At 35.5% G+C, this 17,887-nt stretch overlaps 1 protein-coding gene, 2 long non-coding RNA genes and 1 pseudogene across 3 annotated transcripts in view; 3 read left to right on the top strand and 1 right to left on the bottom strand.

The window, feature by feature from the left end:
* Positions 1-1,145: 1,145 nt before the first annotated feature.
* On the top strand, positions 1,146-2,726 carry LOC148577852 (uncharacterized). The gene is made up of 3 exons (XR_015902755.1): positions 1,146-1,571; positions 2,005-2,516; positions 2,648-2,726. It is a non-coding gene; the product is annotated as an uncharacterized LOC148577852 (long non-coding RNA).
* A 158-nt stretch (positions 2,727-2,884) lies between these two features.
* Positions 2,885-17,887, bottom strand: part of LOC110271671 (uncharacterized) — a 58,049-nt gene continuing 43,046 nt past the window's right edge. Inside the window, exon 5 of the long non-coding RNA XR_015902754.1 lies at positions 2,885-2,945. This is a non-coding gene — a long non-coding RNA (uncharacterized LOC110271671). The remainder of the gene's footprint in view (positions 2,946-17,887) is intronic.
* Positions 4,162-7,592, top strand: LOC148577851 (inactive protein kinase SELMODRAFT_444075-like; annotated as a pseudogene).
* Positions 4,796-5,358, top strand: LOC110271674 (protein CHROMATIN REMODELING 19-like). Its single transcript, XM_021122715.2, has 3 exons — positions 4,796-4,849; positions 4,939-5,189; positions 5,271-5,358. The coding sequence occupies exons 1-3, from the start codon at positions 4,796-4,798 to the stop codon at positions 5,356-5,358; spliced, it is 393 nt and encodes a 130-aa protein (XP_020978374.1).

Genomic DNA, 17,887 nt, shown 5'->3' with positions numbered 1-17,887 from the left:
AAGATATAAGTGAACGATATACGTGAAAGTAATAACTGCTGCAAAATTGCCAATGAGTAATAGCTCAAATGGCATAGTCTCCCCATACTCAATTAAGAGGTTGCGGGTTCGAGTCTCCTATCTTTGGTAAAAAAAAATAATAATAACTGCTGCAAAATTGAATGAAATTTACAACTGCAGTAGATAAAGGCAATAAAAGAGGACGGAGGCGAGAATGTTGAAGAAAGGAGAATAACAGAACAGTAAAAAAATACAGAAAAGTAAAAACCAAACTACTGAGAGTATAACGTACTCAAAACAAAAGGATATAAACTAAAATTAATATAAAATTAAACTAAAATTAATATAAAATTACAGACGTAACAAAACTATTTTCATCTTAGTGGGAAGTTATTAAATTTTTCAAAACAAATTTTATGTCTATTTTGTCCTCATAATTTACTTTCTGAAATAGTTTATTGTAGGATTAATATAGTCTAAAAAAATTGGACACCAAAGTCATAGTCAATTCTCTGTATTGGCTTTATATATTATTATAGATAAACAAAATATGAATATAGTACAGAATGCGAAGACACTGATAAAACAAATTATATAAACTAAAACTAACATAGAATTAAATAAAGTATGAAGATGGTGAAGAATGTGAAAAGATATTGATATCCACATCAGTCCATTTTTTTTATTTATTAGCAATTTGTAGACCGTTTGATATTTTCTGTTGGAAGGTGTGTTTTTATAGTTACAGATGTAATAAAATTGTTTTTTGGAAAGTTATTGGATTTTTCAAAATAAATTTTATGTCTATTTTGTCCTCATAATTTACTTTTTGAAATAGTTTATTGTAGGGTTAATATAGTCTAAAAAAATTGGACACCAAAGTCATAGTCAATTCTCTGTATTAACTTTATATATTGTTATAGATATATTGTTATAGATAGTCTTGAATGTGTCTAAAATCAACTCAAGTCTTTTGAACTTATGTGATGCACCATAAAATTTAAAGCGTTGGATTAGATTAATAGACGATATGATGATTTAGATTTAATTTATTTATAATTTATTAAAAATTATAATAAAAGATACAAATTTTTTATATTTTAAAATTGTCCCATATAAAACTTGAGAACTAAACCTAGCTGCCTGTTGCCTTCTTCCTCTTCGCGCTGGCCCTCCACTTCTTCCCCTACCCTCTTTCTCACCAATTTTTCGATTTCATCCAAATTCTTTTGAATTCGTTTCAGATGCAGTGCCTCACCACAACAACAACCACCTCTCATCCCTCAAATCCTTCTTCATCCCCTCCTCCTCCGCCCAAAATTGTTGATGGTGTTTGGAAAGACATAATCCTAACCCATTCTCGCAGAGACCCACCTCACCATAATCAGCACTCTTTCGAGGAAATGACTCTTGAGGCTATCCTCTCAAAAAACGCTGTCGTCACTGATGACAACTTCATCGCTGTTGTTTCTCTTTATAATCATCATCCTGTTCCTCATCAGTTTCTGTAGGTGCCCGCCGTTGAAGGCTCATCCTCCTCTGCAGCTGCTAGGTCCAGGGAATGCAAACAGGTACTTATCTCCTTTTTCAAATTTTTTTTAAATAAAGTTTCATTTTTGATATATTTTTATTGATGTTTGAAAAATGGAGATTCTTATGTGGTAAGTGAGGTTCACTATTTCTGGGAATCTCACTATTGGGGTTATAATTGTTGAGTTGGAAGGAACAGGAACTGAATTAAAGTTGAGATTTTCCAATCTTATCTCTATAACTTTAAATTACTTGTTGCAACTTCTTGAGTTCGTCATTCCAGTATCCAATTGTGAAAATCGGTACAAAAGATCAATCTTTTATTGACTCCGTTACGGTAATGTGAAAATTGTTAGTTGTATTTAGATCTAATTGATTATTGAATACCGGTGAGCTATCAACAGTGAGTGGAATAGATTCAAAATGTATGTTGATGATAATATATATAATATTGATGTGACACTGAATGTGCAGGAACTAATAGATGCATTGAGTATATATTTTGTGCAATATGATAGAGATGGATATAGACTACAGGAAGAGACTGATCCAATGGACACTTTGGCTTGCAAAATATTCTCCAAGACTATTGCAACTGGGAGTTTGATCCATTGAAACTGAGCAATTCATTCTCTCACAACACAAGTGAAGTTCACATTTGGCAGGGATATGAAGACAAGGTTGTGCCCTCTCAAATTCAGAGATTTGTTTCAAGAAATATGCCATGGATAAATTACCATGAAGTTTCAGATGGTGGACATTTGTTTATCCATTATAGTGGTTTGTGTGAGGCTGTTTTGTGGGCACTTTTACTTAGTGAAGAAACTGTTTCATATAGCCCTAGCTAGACCAGATAGAAACATACTTGTATCTTGATTTCTTCTGATGTATTTTTTTCTGTTTTATATTCAGAGAGAATGTCATAGATCATATGTAAATTACATTATTTTTTAGTTTGCTGAAGCTTGAAGGAATCACATTCATAAGTTCAAGGCATCATACACCCAATTTTCAGTTGTACCATTATCCTAACACATATGTCTAATATCTCAGGCATTTTGGAGATTGAAACAAAAGCTCAGAAAAAAGAAAACATGTCAAGATTAATGTGATTAAGTGTGGTTCTCATTCTATTAACAAATGGTGAAGAAAATGAATAAAATTTGAGACAATAATAAATAATTTTTGTGACAAAATGTCCATCAGCATTTCTCTATGTTGCATGCATTGTGCAATAACAAGGCTACTTCACAAGACTTATGATGGATGCATTGCTTTGCATCCAAGTAAAAAGTTTTCTTGCTTTTGTGTCATTTATTATATACAAGAAAAGTTCCAAACAATCACTTGATGCTGTCACCTTTAATTTGGAACGATCCATTCTCATTTAAACACAAGCAAGCAAGCAAACAACTCTTAATAAATAGGTGAGTTCTACCCAACCCTCTCAATTTTAACATGTAAATTACCCCTCATGATATGGCATGTTTTAATTGGATACTTAATTTTAGTTTGAGTTAATTTAACTCAATAAGAGTTAATATGTTAACTAAAGTAGGATAATTTTGTAATTAAATATTTTTATAAGAGGGATAAATATATAATTTCTATAAACATGAATAAGTAAAATTATATTATTATTATTGTGCAAAAACTCAATTCACCCCGATCCCATTTCTCTCTAAAATTGAATGAAGAAATCAACTCAACTCTCTACAATGGAAAGCTATTTTCAATTCCAATGAAGATAATTTTGCTGGAGAAAAAACGGAAAAAACTGAGAGCGTCTGGGAACTTGTAGAGCACCCAGACTACTTCTTTTGTTTTGGTGATATTGTGTTTGCGGCTCAAATGATAGTAGTTGTCTCACGGCTTGCTCAGAATCAAAATCAATCATCCCCATTCAGAGTTCAGAGCTTGAGCTTCAATGGCGACGAAGATGCAGAATGATGATAACACCAAGAAGGCGGGCTTTACTCACTAGTGCCCCCCCAGTCCCCAACCTTCGTTCTCACCGTCGAAGAAGTCGTACGCTCGCCGTCGTTCTCACCCTCAAGCAGCCGACTCGTTTTCGCCCTTCCCTCAACTCCCCTTTTCTAGCAAAACAGTTATGGAACTGCCCTCCTGAGGTTTTTTTTAGATAACTTATTTTTCATGAATTTGATTTGTCTGAATTATGATACAGTTCTGAATTTATTTGTTATTGATTTGATATTGTTTGGAAATTTTGTTATTGATTTGATATTGTTCTGAAAATTTTCATGATTTTTTGTTTCTTCAATCTGATATAGTTCTAAAATCTGAGATAGTGAGCGTAGTCAGAGAAATTCTTACCTATACCGAGAGCAAATCTCTCTCATGCTCTAAGCCAATCTGTTAACCATAACTCACAGAGCCGTCAGCCAATGCTAACCTTGTATTAGTTAGACAGTTTCAAGGGTTGGCTTCATGTTAAACTGATTCATGAAATACTTACTTAATTTCTTGTGTAAGATAATGGCAAGTAAGTGACTGATTTGAAGATGGTACAGCTATGCCGAGTTTGAACTTGGCACTGGTGGATTCTCCGAGGCCAACTTCCTGGCTGAGGGGGGATTTGGATCCGTTCACAGAGGGGTTCTACCAGATGGACAAGTCGTTGCTGTCAAGCAACATAAATTGGCTAGTTCTCAGGGTGACCTTGAGTTTTGCTCAGAGGTAGAAGTCCTGAGTTGTGCTCAGCACCGAAATGTTGTTATGCTGATTGGATTCTGTATAGAGGATAAGAGAAGGCTACTAGTTTACGAGTACATATGCAATGGATCATTGGATTCACATTTATATGGTGATTTCTCTTGCTCTCTTGCATCCGAACTTCTGTTCTTATCAGACTTATGTTTGCTACTTTGATTTTTATTAATCTGATGCCAACTAAAAGCAGGTGGTGAAGTAGGATTAATTTTGACGATGTTTTTCATTTTGAATACAGTGATTGAAACAAGGCATATATTTTCCTGATATGATTGTAAATTAGTCTAATATTTCAAACTATTTCAGGGAGACAGCGAGAACCATTAGAATGGGCTGCACGGCAAAAAATTGCCATTGGAGCTGCTCGTGGGTTACGATATCTTCATGAAGAGTGTAGAGTGGGATGCATTATCCACCGTGACATGCGGCCTAACAACATTTGATTTTATGTTTCTTATGGTAATTATGCCATGAGTTTGTGCATTAGAGATTATTCGCTGATTGTGATGAGTCTCATTCTTAACAATTGATTTTCATGTATGGCACAACCATATTGGCAGATGAAATGGGCCTGGGCAAAACTGTTCAGGTATGTTCTTGTCCATTTGGTTTGATTATGCCTTCATTTTTATTTTTAATCATTGACTTATTAGAGTAAAATCTGTTATTGTCTACCAGGCCATTACATATTTAACTTTGTTGAATCACTTGCATAATGATCCTGGTCCACATCTCATGGTATGTCCTGCTTTTGTTTTGGAAAACTGGGAAAGGGAACTAAAGAAGTGGTGCCCGTCAGTTTCTACTCTTCAATACCATGGGGCTGGACGAACAGCATATTGCAAGGAGTTGAACTCCCTCTCGAAGGCAGGGTTGCCTCCTCCATTTAATGTTCTTCTTGTGTGTTATTCACTTTTTGAACGGCACAGGTTCGTTTGTCTACACAGAGATGCCATTTCTACAAAATATTCCGGTGTTAACTACATGTTTATAATTTATATTCACTCTAGTCCACAGCAGAAAGATGATCGTAAAATATTGAAGCGCTGGAGGTGGAGCTGCATGCTGATGGATGAAGCTCATGCTTTGAAGGATTGAAATAGCTTTAGGTGGAAAAATTTGATGGCTGTTGCACGGAATGCAAACCAACGATTGATGTTGACTGGGACACCACTTCAGAACGATTTACATGTACGCATTCTGTTTAATTGAATGTCATTGCCAAAGTCTTGTCTTTTGATTTTCTGTCCATTTAACTGTTTCGTGTTACTGAACAAAACAATCCTTTGGGTACATTAAGAGCATTATATACCTTCCCTTTTCTTGGAGGTTGCGTTAGAAAGGGGAAATAAGTGGCATTGCTTCTTAAAGCCTCTGTAACCTAGTTATATTCCAAACATCTCGAAATCAGAGGTTTTAGGGTGATTAAGAAAATATTTTGATATGGTTTTATCCTTGTTGAAATGGAAATATTATGTACATCATTTATAATTATTTTCAGTTACTTTTATGATGAGTAAAATTGTAAAGCTCATTTCTCTTTTAAGCGCTTTCAAATGAAGGCAATGTTAAAAACCTCTTCCCTTGTTTCCTTAAATTCCTTCCCCATTTATAACCTTCCCTTTTCTTTCCTTTCTCAAATTGCACTCACCTTCAATGACAGATTTTCTAACAAGCAAATTTTATGGGACACGATTAGATGCCTAGCTTCTATTTGGTGTAAAGCTTATGATTTGAAAGTTTGGAAGTTCTGGTTTAGTGTTTCATAGATAAATTTTGTTTTGTTTTGCTTTTGCATAAGGGATCACTTATCCCCACATTTTGTATTATCCTTCTTCTTGTCTTTATGTCTTAATGAATTTTATTTTAATTCTCTTTTTTATAAAAAAGAATCCCAATTCGTATAGCGGAAACTTATCTCCAATTACGATATCTTCATGAAGAGTGTAGAGTGGGATGCATTATCCACCGTGACATGCGGCCTAACAACATTCTCATAACTCATGATTTTGAACCACTGGAATGGTAGTGCTTGCCTATTGTACAATGCATTCTTGTAGGTTTGTAGTTTACACTATAAAAGGCACCTTTACCTCACTTTTGAATATCCACCCATCTACATTTTTAAATTTACTTACCATTGGATGTAAAAGACAGAATTTTCTGAGTCTTGTATAGATTACATTCTAAACTCTGGTGTATGCTGAATTTGAGTTGGATTACATACATGCCTAATTTTTCTAACAGCATTATATTGTGATTTCAAGGTTGGTGATTTTGGATTGGCGAGGTGGCAACCTGATGGAGACACGGGTGTGGAAACCCGAGTAATTGGAACATTCGGGTATGTATTTGTGTTTGTCCTGAATGGTTTTCATAATCAAAACTTGTCTGAGAAATATGAACTCACAATTAAGATATGTTGTTATTGTGTAGGTATTTGGCTCCTGAATATGCTCAAAGCGGCCAAATAACTGAGAAAGCTGATGTTTATTCATTTGGGGTGGTATTGGTGGAGCTTGTTACAGGGAGAAAAGCTGTGGATCTCACGCGGCCTAAGGGACAGCAGTGTCTCACTGAGTGGGTAAGTTATATTTGCAATTTTTACTCGAACCATTCTGTGAAAAATTTCACCCTTTATTTTATCCCCAACCAAACATTGCCTAAGAGTTAAAGTATGGCTATGTCTATAATTAACAATCAGAAATCCTATATTAATCCCCTTTTATGTTTCTGGTTGTTCATGCCAAGTCTTGTCGAAATTTGAGTAAATGTCTTGATATTTAACAGACACGATCTCTGTTGGAAGAATATGCCATTGAGGAACTGATTGATCCAAGGCTGGGGAACCAATACTTAGAAAATGAGGTATATTGCATGTTGCATGCTGCATCATTATGCATACGGCGAGATCCTCATTCCAGACCACGCATGTCACAGGTAAACAAGTTCTTGAACTTATTTTTTGTTGGAAAAAATTGCTTTGAAGAATTCTCAATCACATATATATTATAATTTGATCAAACTCTGTTTTAAGTTAAAATCAATAGGAAAAGCTAATGCTGCATGTTTAGATCATGTTTTTTGAATTTGACCATGTTCCCTGCCTAACTGTTTTTAAAATTATTTCTGCTTGTTTATTCAAGGTTCTTCGTATACTGGACGGCGACATGGTCATGGACGCAAGTTACATTTCAACTCCAAGTTATGATGTGGGAAACCGGAGTGGCCGACTCTGGTCGGTGCCGCTGCAGAGGCAGCACCATTACAGGGGTCCTCTGTTAGAGGTGTCACTTGAATCATTCGGTGGGAAGCTATCTCTTGACAAATAGAGGCCTGCATATTGGGACAGGGACAACAAAGCAAGAAGGACTTCATGTGAAGATGACATTTAGAAAGGGGTTGATACTTGATCAAAATTGAGAATTGCTTTTTTCTTGTTATGCTAAATATGTTTATTTTCCCTCCTATTTTGTAATTTTGCATCTTTCTATCTATCTTTCTGCAGTGATCTAATTTTGCATGTGTATAATAGCAGGGTGAAAGTAGGATAGGTAAAAAAATATAGAAGTTTTTGAAATTCTTCAGGGAAAATCATGTACACACTATTGTGCCTAAAAGGGCCTCTTTGACTTGAGAGAGTTTGTGGGGTCTTGAAATGAAATGAAATGGAGTAGCTTCTTCTAAGTTCAAAGATTGTTGGTTTAACTATCCCTTTTCACTTTCTATGCGCGTGTCCATGCACATGCATGCGTTGAGAAGCAAACAAACATGGTTTGATGGTTGTCATCTGAAGTTCTGAACCAACTTGGACAGCGATATAGACAAATCAGAGTTAGCCTTTTGCATCTATGAAGGGTACTAAAATCACAGGGTAATTAATAATGACACTTCACCTTTTTGAGTTTGAATGATATCAGAAACATTTTATTTATGAAAATGTACACTAAACTCTAATATATGCAAGTCTCATGACTCATGATACAATATCTTCATATTTTATAAAATATAGCACTAAACTCAATATCTCATAATTAAAAAAGAGGTAAGTATAGACATGACAAAACAAAAGCAAAAAATGCTGAATATATAGTAGCAGTTAATGAGACTGATAGAGTTTATCCATTTTAAAAATCTTAAAATTTTGAAGCAATTGATAAAACCAAAAAATCTTGGTTGGCTGATGTTGACAATGTCCTATGATTTTTTGAATTCTTGACTTCTAGGAATCATGTGAAGCAAAATTCATTGGTTGGCTGATGATGACAATCCTGAGAGGGTTCAGACAACATAAATTCATTGGTTGGCTTGCTTCCCTTTCTTCTAATGCTTCCTCATTTTAGACCTTGCGTATCTACAAGAAAATATTTAGGGACATAAGACATCAATCCTAGCTAGAGTATCTAAAATTAATAGAAACCATTAGGTTAGAAGTTACTCTATGTGCATGCCACCCCGATCTGACGACGACAGCATGCTGCCCTGAAGCTGCTCCATGACCTTAGTAGCTTGTTCAACTTCCTGTAAAAGAATAAAGGTTAGTAAATTGATAAGGGGTAAGCAAGCAAAATTTACTACACTGACCAACAGGGGATTGAACAAGAACTATGACTCACATCAAAATCAGCAAATGTAACCGGCATTCCTCCTCTAGAACGGATTTTGACCATGTTGAATCCAGCATACCTGGAAAATGGATTTAAGACATTAAAGGTCGATAGTAAAAACTCAAAATCAAGTGAAAGATGAACATTGCAAGATCAAGATATAACAAGAACCAGTAGGTCCAGCACTGCTCCAATATGAACAACTTTACTATAGACACAATAACTCACACTGAGACAGTTTGTCTCAGTTCATCTTCAGTGCAGTTTGGACCAAGATTTGCAATGAAGAGAGTAGAGCATGGTCCTCCATGAGGACCTCTTTCATGCTGCTCCTACACAAAAAATATTGCAATAAAAAGATGAAAAATTGCAACCTCACTATTGAACGCGAAATGTGTTGATGCTTAATTGATAGCGGTTTTTGTTCTCAACAATATACCTCGAAACTGGAACGGACCGGTCGATCGGATCGGTTTAACTGCAAACTAATAACACTAACAGACCGAGCAGGCATATAAAACTGGTAATTAAAAACCGGTAAAAAATCGTTGAACCGCACAAAAGCCGACCGGTCGGATCAAACCGGAACCAGGCTGGTTTACACAAAAAACGGACGCTCATTCGTTTCTTTCTCCCTTTCTCCGTTTCTTTCTTTCGGTTAGAGAAATCACCCACACCCATAGTTATCAGAACCGAACCGGTAATCAACCCGGTTATATGACTGGGTCACCGGATTACTGGTTCAACCGGTGGGTCACTAATTCACCCGGTTAATCAGGTCATAACTAAAAAAATATAAAATTATATTAATAAAATTGAAATAATGTCTTAAAACTTAAAATGCGAGTCTTACAAACATTAATAATCAAATATCAAGTCTTAAACATAACTAATAATCTAAATGAAGAGTTAATAAACTAGTTTTTAGTACAAAATATGTTCTCAATTTAAATCAACTAGAGCAAGTTAAAGATAACACATTCATTAAATCAAGTCCAAGGGGTGAGCTCAAAGTCGGCATCAACATCTTCATAGGGCAAATTAGGAGCTTGATCAACATTTCCCTCATTTTGATTTGTATCCATATCTTCCATAGCATTGTTACTTGGTCCATCATTATCTTGGTCATCTTCCAAATTTAATTGATCTACATTTGTGTATTTTTGACAATGGTGGCGTTTCTGATGGTGTTTGAGATGAAGCCATTTTTAAAATTCTAGCAAAAAAACCAAAAATATTTTCAGCAACAGGATTTGCTTAAATCAGTTTTTAAGCAACACAACAACCACCACCATTTCACCAAAGTTCTCTGATTCAACTAACAGCAACTCCAAAGTCTAAAGTCTAAACAAACCAGCAGTAAACAACAACACCAAAGTTTTCTGATTCACCTAACAGCAACTCTAAACAACCAACAACTAAAAAACTATATACCAAATAACCAACACAGCAACTAGCAACAGCAGCAACCAGCAACAAACAGGGAAAATACAATTCAAGAACAATTCAACAGAATTGAAGTGCCTCTCAACTGAGAAAGATCGAAAAGGCAGATTCAAGACAAGAATCAAGGGACTAGAGAGCAAAATGAAAAAATTTTCTGACAAATGCCAAGGATCCGAAGCAGAGACCAAATTACCAACCAGCAACCAGCAACAATATAATTCAATTCAACAGATACCAAATTACCCACCAGAATCCAGCAACAATACAATTCAATAACTACTCTAAAAAATCAAATTTATCAACAGATTTCGTAACAATAGGTCAATAGCAGAGGCACTGACCTGAGGGAGCAGAGGAAGTGATGAACTGAGGCAGAGACTGTGAGTGACGGAGAGGTGAGGCTGCAGAAGCGTTCTGACCTTTCTGAGCTAGTTGATGAACAGCGCTGATGAGGACCACCTGAGACTGAGAGTGACGACAAGAGGTGAGGCCGCGACTTGATGAACAGAGCCGACGAGGACCACGCGAGACTGAGAGTGATGACGACGAGGTTGGCAGGGGGGTGACGACGAGGACGACGCGAGACTGAGAGTGATGACGAGGTTGATGAACTTAAATTCTCAAAGTCTCAGAGAGTCAGAGAAGTGAGAACTCTTCTCAGACGCCATTAGGGAGATCAGGAGATGTGAGGTGAGGGCATGAGGCAATGGGGGAAGGGGGATAGCCATTAGGGTTTCATTTCAGTTTGGGGAGGGGGAATTATTCATTAGAACGACGCCGTTTTGCTTAGGAATAAAAAAAAATTCACAACCCGGACCGGGTCACATCACCCGGCCGGGTCACCAGTTTTCATCGAAACCCGCCAGGTTCCACCGGATCTATTGCAAGTCCGGTTAAAAAAAATCGTTGAACCGCACAAAAGCCGACTGGTCAGATCGAACCGGAACCAGGCCGGTTTACACAAAAAAAGGGACGCTCATTCGTTTCTTTCTCCCTTTCTCCGTTTCTTTCTTTCAGTCAGAGAAATCACCCAAACCCAACCACAAAACCCTAGCACTGTAAGCCTACACCACCGCCACAAGGAGTGTCATACTGCCGCCGTCCGTCGCACTCACAGTTCGCGTTCCGTCATCTAGCGTCCCTCGTGCTCCAAATCTTCAACCCCTGTTTGCTGTCACCGATCGCGGTTGCTTCCTCGACCTCGGCATCTGTCGTATTTGTCTGCTCAGCCGTCCTTCCGTCGCCGTTTGTTTGCCGTTCATGTTCACATTTTCGATCGCATTCTTCGCCGTACGCGTTCGCTCGGCGTTCACCGTTCGCGTTCAATCGCCCTTCACCGTTCGAGTTCGCGTGCGTCTGGAAGCCACGTTGCTCTGCTTCAAACTCTGCGACCAACCCGCGCGCTCCACACAGCCTTCAAACTGCTCTCCTTCGTCCCCGCCGTGAGTTCCCTAAACCCGCCACCAGACAATACACTCGCACAACACCAACACTCTTCTTCGAACTCTGCAACCTATGATTTATATTACAATAAGTACTTATTTTATTTGATATTGGTTTGGATGTTTTGGTAGACTAAATTAAAGTTACAAAAGTTATGTTCTCTTCTCTATCACGATGAAATCAAGCTTTGAATTCTCTTATTTCGTTTTAATTTTACCGCACTCAACATGTTTGATGAATTGCTTTAACCATATTTCTGGTTGGTTTTATACTTGCTAGCTTTTAGAAACTTATTAAGTTGATTGCATGTGAAATTAGAATAATTGGATCATAGTAATGAGGAAATTTTAGCTGTACAAATAGCATCTTTGCAGAAAACATGTTAGCATGATGATTGCACTTGCATTAGTGTTCATCTGGTACATGTTTAAACTGTTATTGTGAACTTCTTAATTTGCTAATCATTCTTGTGTTCTTGTGTTACCTTTTTTTTTGTTGTGATTTTCTGTTATTGAATTTCTTAAGTTGATTTGCTAAATTGTTGGGCTGTTGTCATCCTAATTTGTCAAATTGTTCGGTTGCTGCGACTTCATTTGTTGGATTTTCTATTTAGGTCTTGTTCTTGTTTATTTGCTAACTTGTTGCAGTATATTTATTGTTTATTTGCTGGATATTGGTGATCATTGTATTTGAGATTGTTTACTATGAAAGTTAGATGTGGTGTTGAAGTCCATGATTAGTGCATCCCTTTGATTTAAATTCTAATTTTGTTAGGACTTAACGGGTTGCATTGGTTAAACACTAATAAATATTTTATGTATGCGTTTTGATTTTTTAAGGAAATATGATATGACTATGATAAGGGTTTTATGGGCAATTAGGAGGTACATTGTTAGTGAGTGAGAACCTATGCGAAATGATAATTGAGCTCATCAAGCATTCATTCATTCTTAATGACAGTGACATCAAACCCAGTACATAGTCTGAGTTCCTTGAAGACCTCTGTAAACAGGTTTTTTCATCTGATTTTATGTGCATATCATCCATGCACTAGCTTTGGTTGTTTATTCTGATTAAAAAGGCATAAAACAGCTGGCTGGGCATGGTTAATTTGCATATGTTTCTCCCTGTGTTCCCGCATGTTGTTGAATTGGTAATCAATAAATTCACCTTTTTGCTGTAAATCGGTACTTTACTAGGATTTTTTAAATTTGTTGCTGTAACTTGCACTTGTTGCTGAATTTACTGCCTCTCAGTCACAGAATCAGAACAGAATGCTCAATCAGTGCTTGAATACTTGGCTTTGCTCACTGATTGTATTTGATGATAAATTTTAAGTTGATAACTTTTAAAATTTACATTTGCACTGCCCATGTTACTGATTCACTGTTCTTTCAGTTCTTTTTGTTGTTGTTAATCGTCTTGATGAGGTTTGTTAAAATTTGAACTGCCTATATTACTGAGTGTTCCTTCAATGATTTTGCTTGTTGTTACTCATTGTGGTGAATTTTGTTAAAATTTGCACTGCCTATGTTACTGATTCACGGCCTCATGCCTCTCGTAATTATCAACGGCATGAATTCCAAACCAAAGCCCCAACTCTTTGTAAAAAATTGTAATGAAAGCTTATTGGGACTTTTTCTTTTACTTAATGTATGAATCAGAATGATGAGGCCAAGTTGTGAATACACTAGTGTCAACGGACCATAATATGTATGGAATTTGTGACATTAGAAGGATGTAATAATAACAATAATGGAGTCATGTTACTTGAATACTGAGGTTTAACATTTAAACTCTCAGCTTGTCAGCCCTGTTTGATTCTTCATCTCAGTCAATTGAATCGAATCAGCCATGCTTTCTTTTTATTTTTCTCTTAGTTGATTCTTAATTTTTCTAATGTATGTAAGCTTTCTGAACCAGGTGGATCAGATTATGTAGTTTTCTTGATTTGGGCTATTTTTGGAGATGCATTAGAAGAGCTATTTTATTATTATGGTTGGTATAATAATATTCACATGTTCTGTATGCTTGTGATTGTTTCGGTGTTGATGGTGGCCCTCTTATCCAACTGCTCTTGTTCTGTAGTATGCTTACTTTTATAAGTATTAAGGTTAGACAGATATTTTGTGTTGTATTTTACTAGAACTGAACCCTAAAGAGTTGGTAGAGGATTTGAAGAAACTTGTATTTGTATATTATTCATTTATGTGTGTATTCTAGCCTGAGTCTTGCGCTGTTGATGCTTGTGGTTACTAATTCTGAAATTTTAAAGTTGTGCTTGATTTTTGGTTCTGAATATCTTATCTTCTGTGACTAGGAAATAGGAATAATTTGTTTTGGTTAATTACTTAATATTGCTCATAATTTTTGTTAGCTGTATTTTGAATTTTGTTTGCTGTGACGTAGAATCATTTTGTTTGAAATAAAAAACCCCAACCCTAGAGGGTAGAGAAGGAAGAAGAGGAATTGATTGAGAGATACATTGAATCAATCAAAATGAGATGATTCTGTTATGACATGAGGTGAAAGCCAAGTGAATTACAATGAGAAAGGAAATTACTATTATAAACTAACTAACAAAAGTTGTTAGCATCTACTCCTTCTTACTAACATCTAGCTATAACTAAGCTAATTATAATTAATTTGTGCTGACCCATTACTAACTATAATTAAGAAAGTCCTTACTAAGATATATACATACCGTAACTCCTATCATTATCTCTAATTTTCCTATTTTTTAAGTTGTTTCTTTTTTCTTTGATCTTCATATTCTCTAAATTATGCTTTCTAGAAAACTGCTGTTGCTGTGCTAAATTAGACCTTGATCACTAATGCTAAGTTTGTCTCTGAAGTGTAGGAAGTTTTATGAGTGTATAACCTTTGTGAAAATATCATCCACTTGCACAGTTTTTGAGATTTGGTATATTCCGATTTCTTTGTCATTTACATGATTTCTAAAAAAATACAAGTATATCTTAAAATATTTGGACTTATTATGTAAAATAGGATTGACATCTAATAATACTGCACTGAAGTTATCACAGTATATCATTGGAACTTCTATTAAAGAGTTATTTAACTCATCATAGTTTGTAATCAGATCAATTTTTCTACTATATCTACTATACTCCTATAGTATCCTTTTATACTTGTCCTAGTCACAGTCGTTAACTTGTTGATGCCTAAGACACCAATTTTGAATCAACAAATACACATTATTCAATAATAGACTTTTTATCATTAAGATCCTTAACCTAAGTTGTTCATGATTTTTAGCTTTGCATGTCTTATTTTTCTGTGACTGGGGAATAGGAATCATGTATTGTGGTTAACTACTTAATTATGTTCATGATCTTCGTTAGCTGGAATTTGAATTCTGTTTGCTGTGACTTGGAATCATTTTTTAGTATTTATATTGGTTTATTCTAGCCTGAGTTTTGTGCTGTTCATTGTTTGCCTGATGTCCTTTAATTTTGTTCTGAACTGAGTTAATTGGAATTGAAGTAGGTAATTGGCATAAGAGTATATTTAATTTTGATCAGACACACCTTCGATGTTGTTGTGTTATTTTTCCGAACTTTTCATGTTATAGTTGCTGATGTCGTGTTGTTGTTGGTGTTCTCTTTTGTTTTTTTATTTTATATTCTTGCAATTAATTAGTGACAGAAAGAGTAAGCGTTGTGTACCAAATATTAAAAGATGATTATGTGGGATTATGGAAAGCATTTGTCAGCGAGTTGCTGTATAGAAAAAACGAAAAGTTGGTAAGCAACGGTTGCTTTGTTGAATTGGGTCCCTGCGCAAGTAGATGGAATTATACTTCAAATCTGTGAAATTAATATAATCCACTTATAGTAATTATAATCTTTTCTTGTTGTTATAGTTATCTTTTACTTGAGCTCACAACTATAACATGTTTTGGGTAGACGTTACTGTTTCTGAAACGGGAAAATCCTTGGTTTTTCAGCTGCTGCCTCTGCATTTTATACTGACTTTAACCTGTTTTTTTTTTATTTTTTTCTAATATATGTGTTTTTTTCTATGCAGGGGTTTACCTTCATGACCCCACAGCATTTCTTGCAGCTGTTGATCCTACTCTTGTAACCTGGTTGGAAGGGTAGTGTTAGATATCAAACCATTGGCATTACACGAGGTCTTACAATACTGTACAACAAACAGAAAAGGTGCTATTATACTGGTTTGAAATTTATCTTCAACTATTTGCATTTTGATAAAAGAGATGTCTTAGAGCAATGGTTGAGTTATCTTTGTATGACCTTAAGGTCACGAGATTAAGTCGTGTAATTGGTCATGGATGCATTTATTATGTTAGAATGTATAGATTACATCCTCTAGGAATGGTGCTTTTGCACGTGGTTTTTTTTTTCCTTTAATTTTTGCAGTTTAATCCAGTATATATGAATTCGTTACTTGATATAGAGTAAACTTTTCCAGAATTGCAAAGGGTAAGATTCGGTAAGAGTTTGAAATGTATTAGACATAAGAATGCCACACTCTTCTTGTTACTAGCTGATGTTATGTATACCTAATAATCATCTTGCATGTTAGAGGATGAGATCCTGAAAACTGTAACTATATGAACTCTTTTCTGAATCTTGGGCACCGATATTATAGTACACATTTTCAACTAGACAGCATACTATATTCAGGCAGTGAGGATATTATTTGGAGTATGGACTATGACATTATTTTGACTCTTTCATTCCTCTGATTTATTGTATTTAATGCAGATTTACTTATGCTCTTAATGAGAAAAGAAATTATCAAGTGAAAATAAAAAAAAGGTGAGGGGAATCTGGGACATGGATGCGTCTTAAATTGATAATCCGTTGTCTCTTATTTGAATTGTGTAGAACATAGATTTATTGAGGACTCCATCGAATTGTTTATACTTGGAAAGAACAAAGTAGGGAACTGAAGTCTGATTTATATAGGCTTGGATGAAATAAATGCACATAATTGTTGGATATTCTAAATAACAGTTTAATATTGGTTAGTGAAGTATTATGGGATAAATGTAGTTACTTGTACTAACTGAACTAAATGCTATACATGTTGAATCTGGATATGATTTAATGCTAATTATTATGGATGTTAAGTTTTAGTTTCAGTTAATATCTTAACTAAAATATGACATCTTTGTAATTAAATATTTTTATAAGAGGACTGGATATATAATTTCTGTAAGCATTAAAAAAGTTCAGTTATATTTTTTTTATCATTTTGCAGAAATTCAATGCACCTCAGCCCCATTCCTCTCTGAAATTGAAAGAAAAAGGCAAATCAAGCTATACCCACCCATTTACCCAGCCCCGCTGCCCGCAGCACTGCAGCCACGCCAACCACCGTAGCCACCTCAATTTTGGTGAGAATGTCATTCTATTTCGTATAGACCATTACAAATGGAATTCTAAAGTGATGAAATCATTGATGCTCATTTTTTAAAACAATTAATCTAAATATATGTTGTTATGCTTAGATCTTTAAGATACAAAGAAGATAGTCAACCAAATGAGGGACATAAAAGTAAATACAATTGGATGGATTGTATTAAAAACTTTTAGTTCCTTAAAAGGTGTTGCTGTATTTTATGTAAATTAGTGGTATTTTTTGTAGTCTACCTATCTGTGAAATGTTAATTGTGTCGTGATGTGTTTGTTTTTTTTAAAAATTGGAGGTTTATCTTCGTTTTTGGGATATGTATCCGTCGGATAGCGATTTTTTTGGATCAGACTCCGATGTTGGGTTCCCTAGAGGAGACGATCTAGACTTTTTAGACGACGATTCAGAGGCTGATGAAGATAGACCTCAAGATAAGAGAATAGCAGAGCTGTCACGAGAAGATATCATGCAACTTCAGTTTACAGATGAGGAAGCTGTCTATCGATTCTACAAGACATATGCAATGATTCACGGTTTCGCTGTGAGGTTGGATGAAGTCAAACGCGATAGCGACGGTTCCGTAATTATGCGCCAAATTGTTTGCAATCGGGCAGGCTCAAGAAAGGAAATGGTTAAAAAGGATGAAAGAATCAGGGACCACCGACCCCTAACTCGAAGTTGTTGCCCGGCTAGAATTCGTGCAAGACTAGATACAAAAATTCAGC

Source organism: Arachis ipaensis, chromosome B1 (genome assembly GCF_059453495.1).
Source record: "Arachis ipaensis isolate K30076 ecotype BB chromosome B1, ASM5945349v1, whole genome shotgun sequence".
Lineage (NCBI taxonomy): Eukaryota > Viridiplantae > Streptophyta > Magnoliopsida > Fabales > Fabaceae > Arachis > Arachis ipaensis.
Note: the sequence above shows the minus strand (reverse complement) of the source record. Positions and strands in the feature narration are given on the sequence as shown.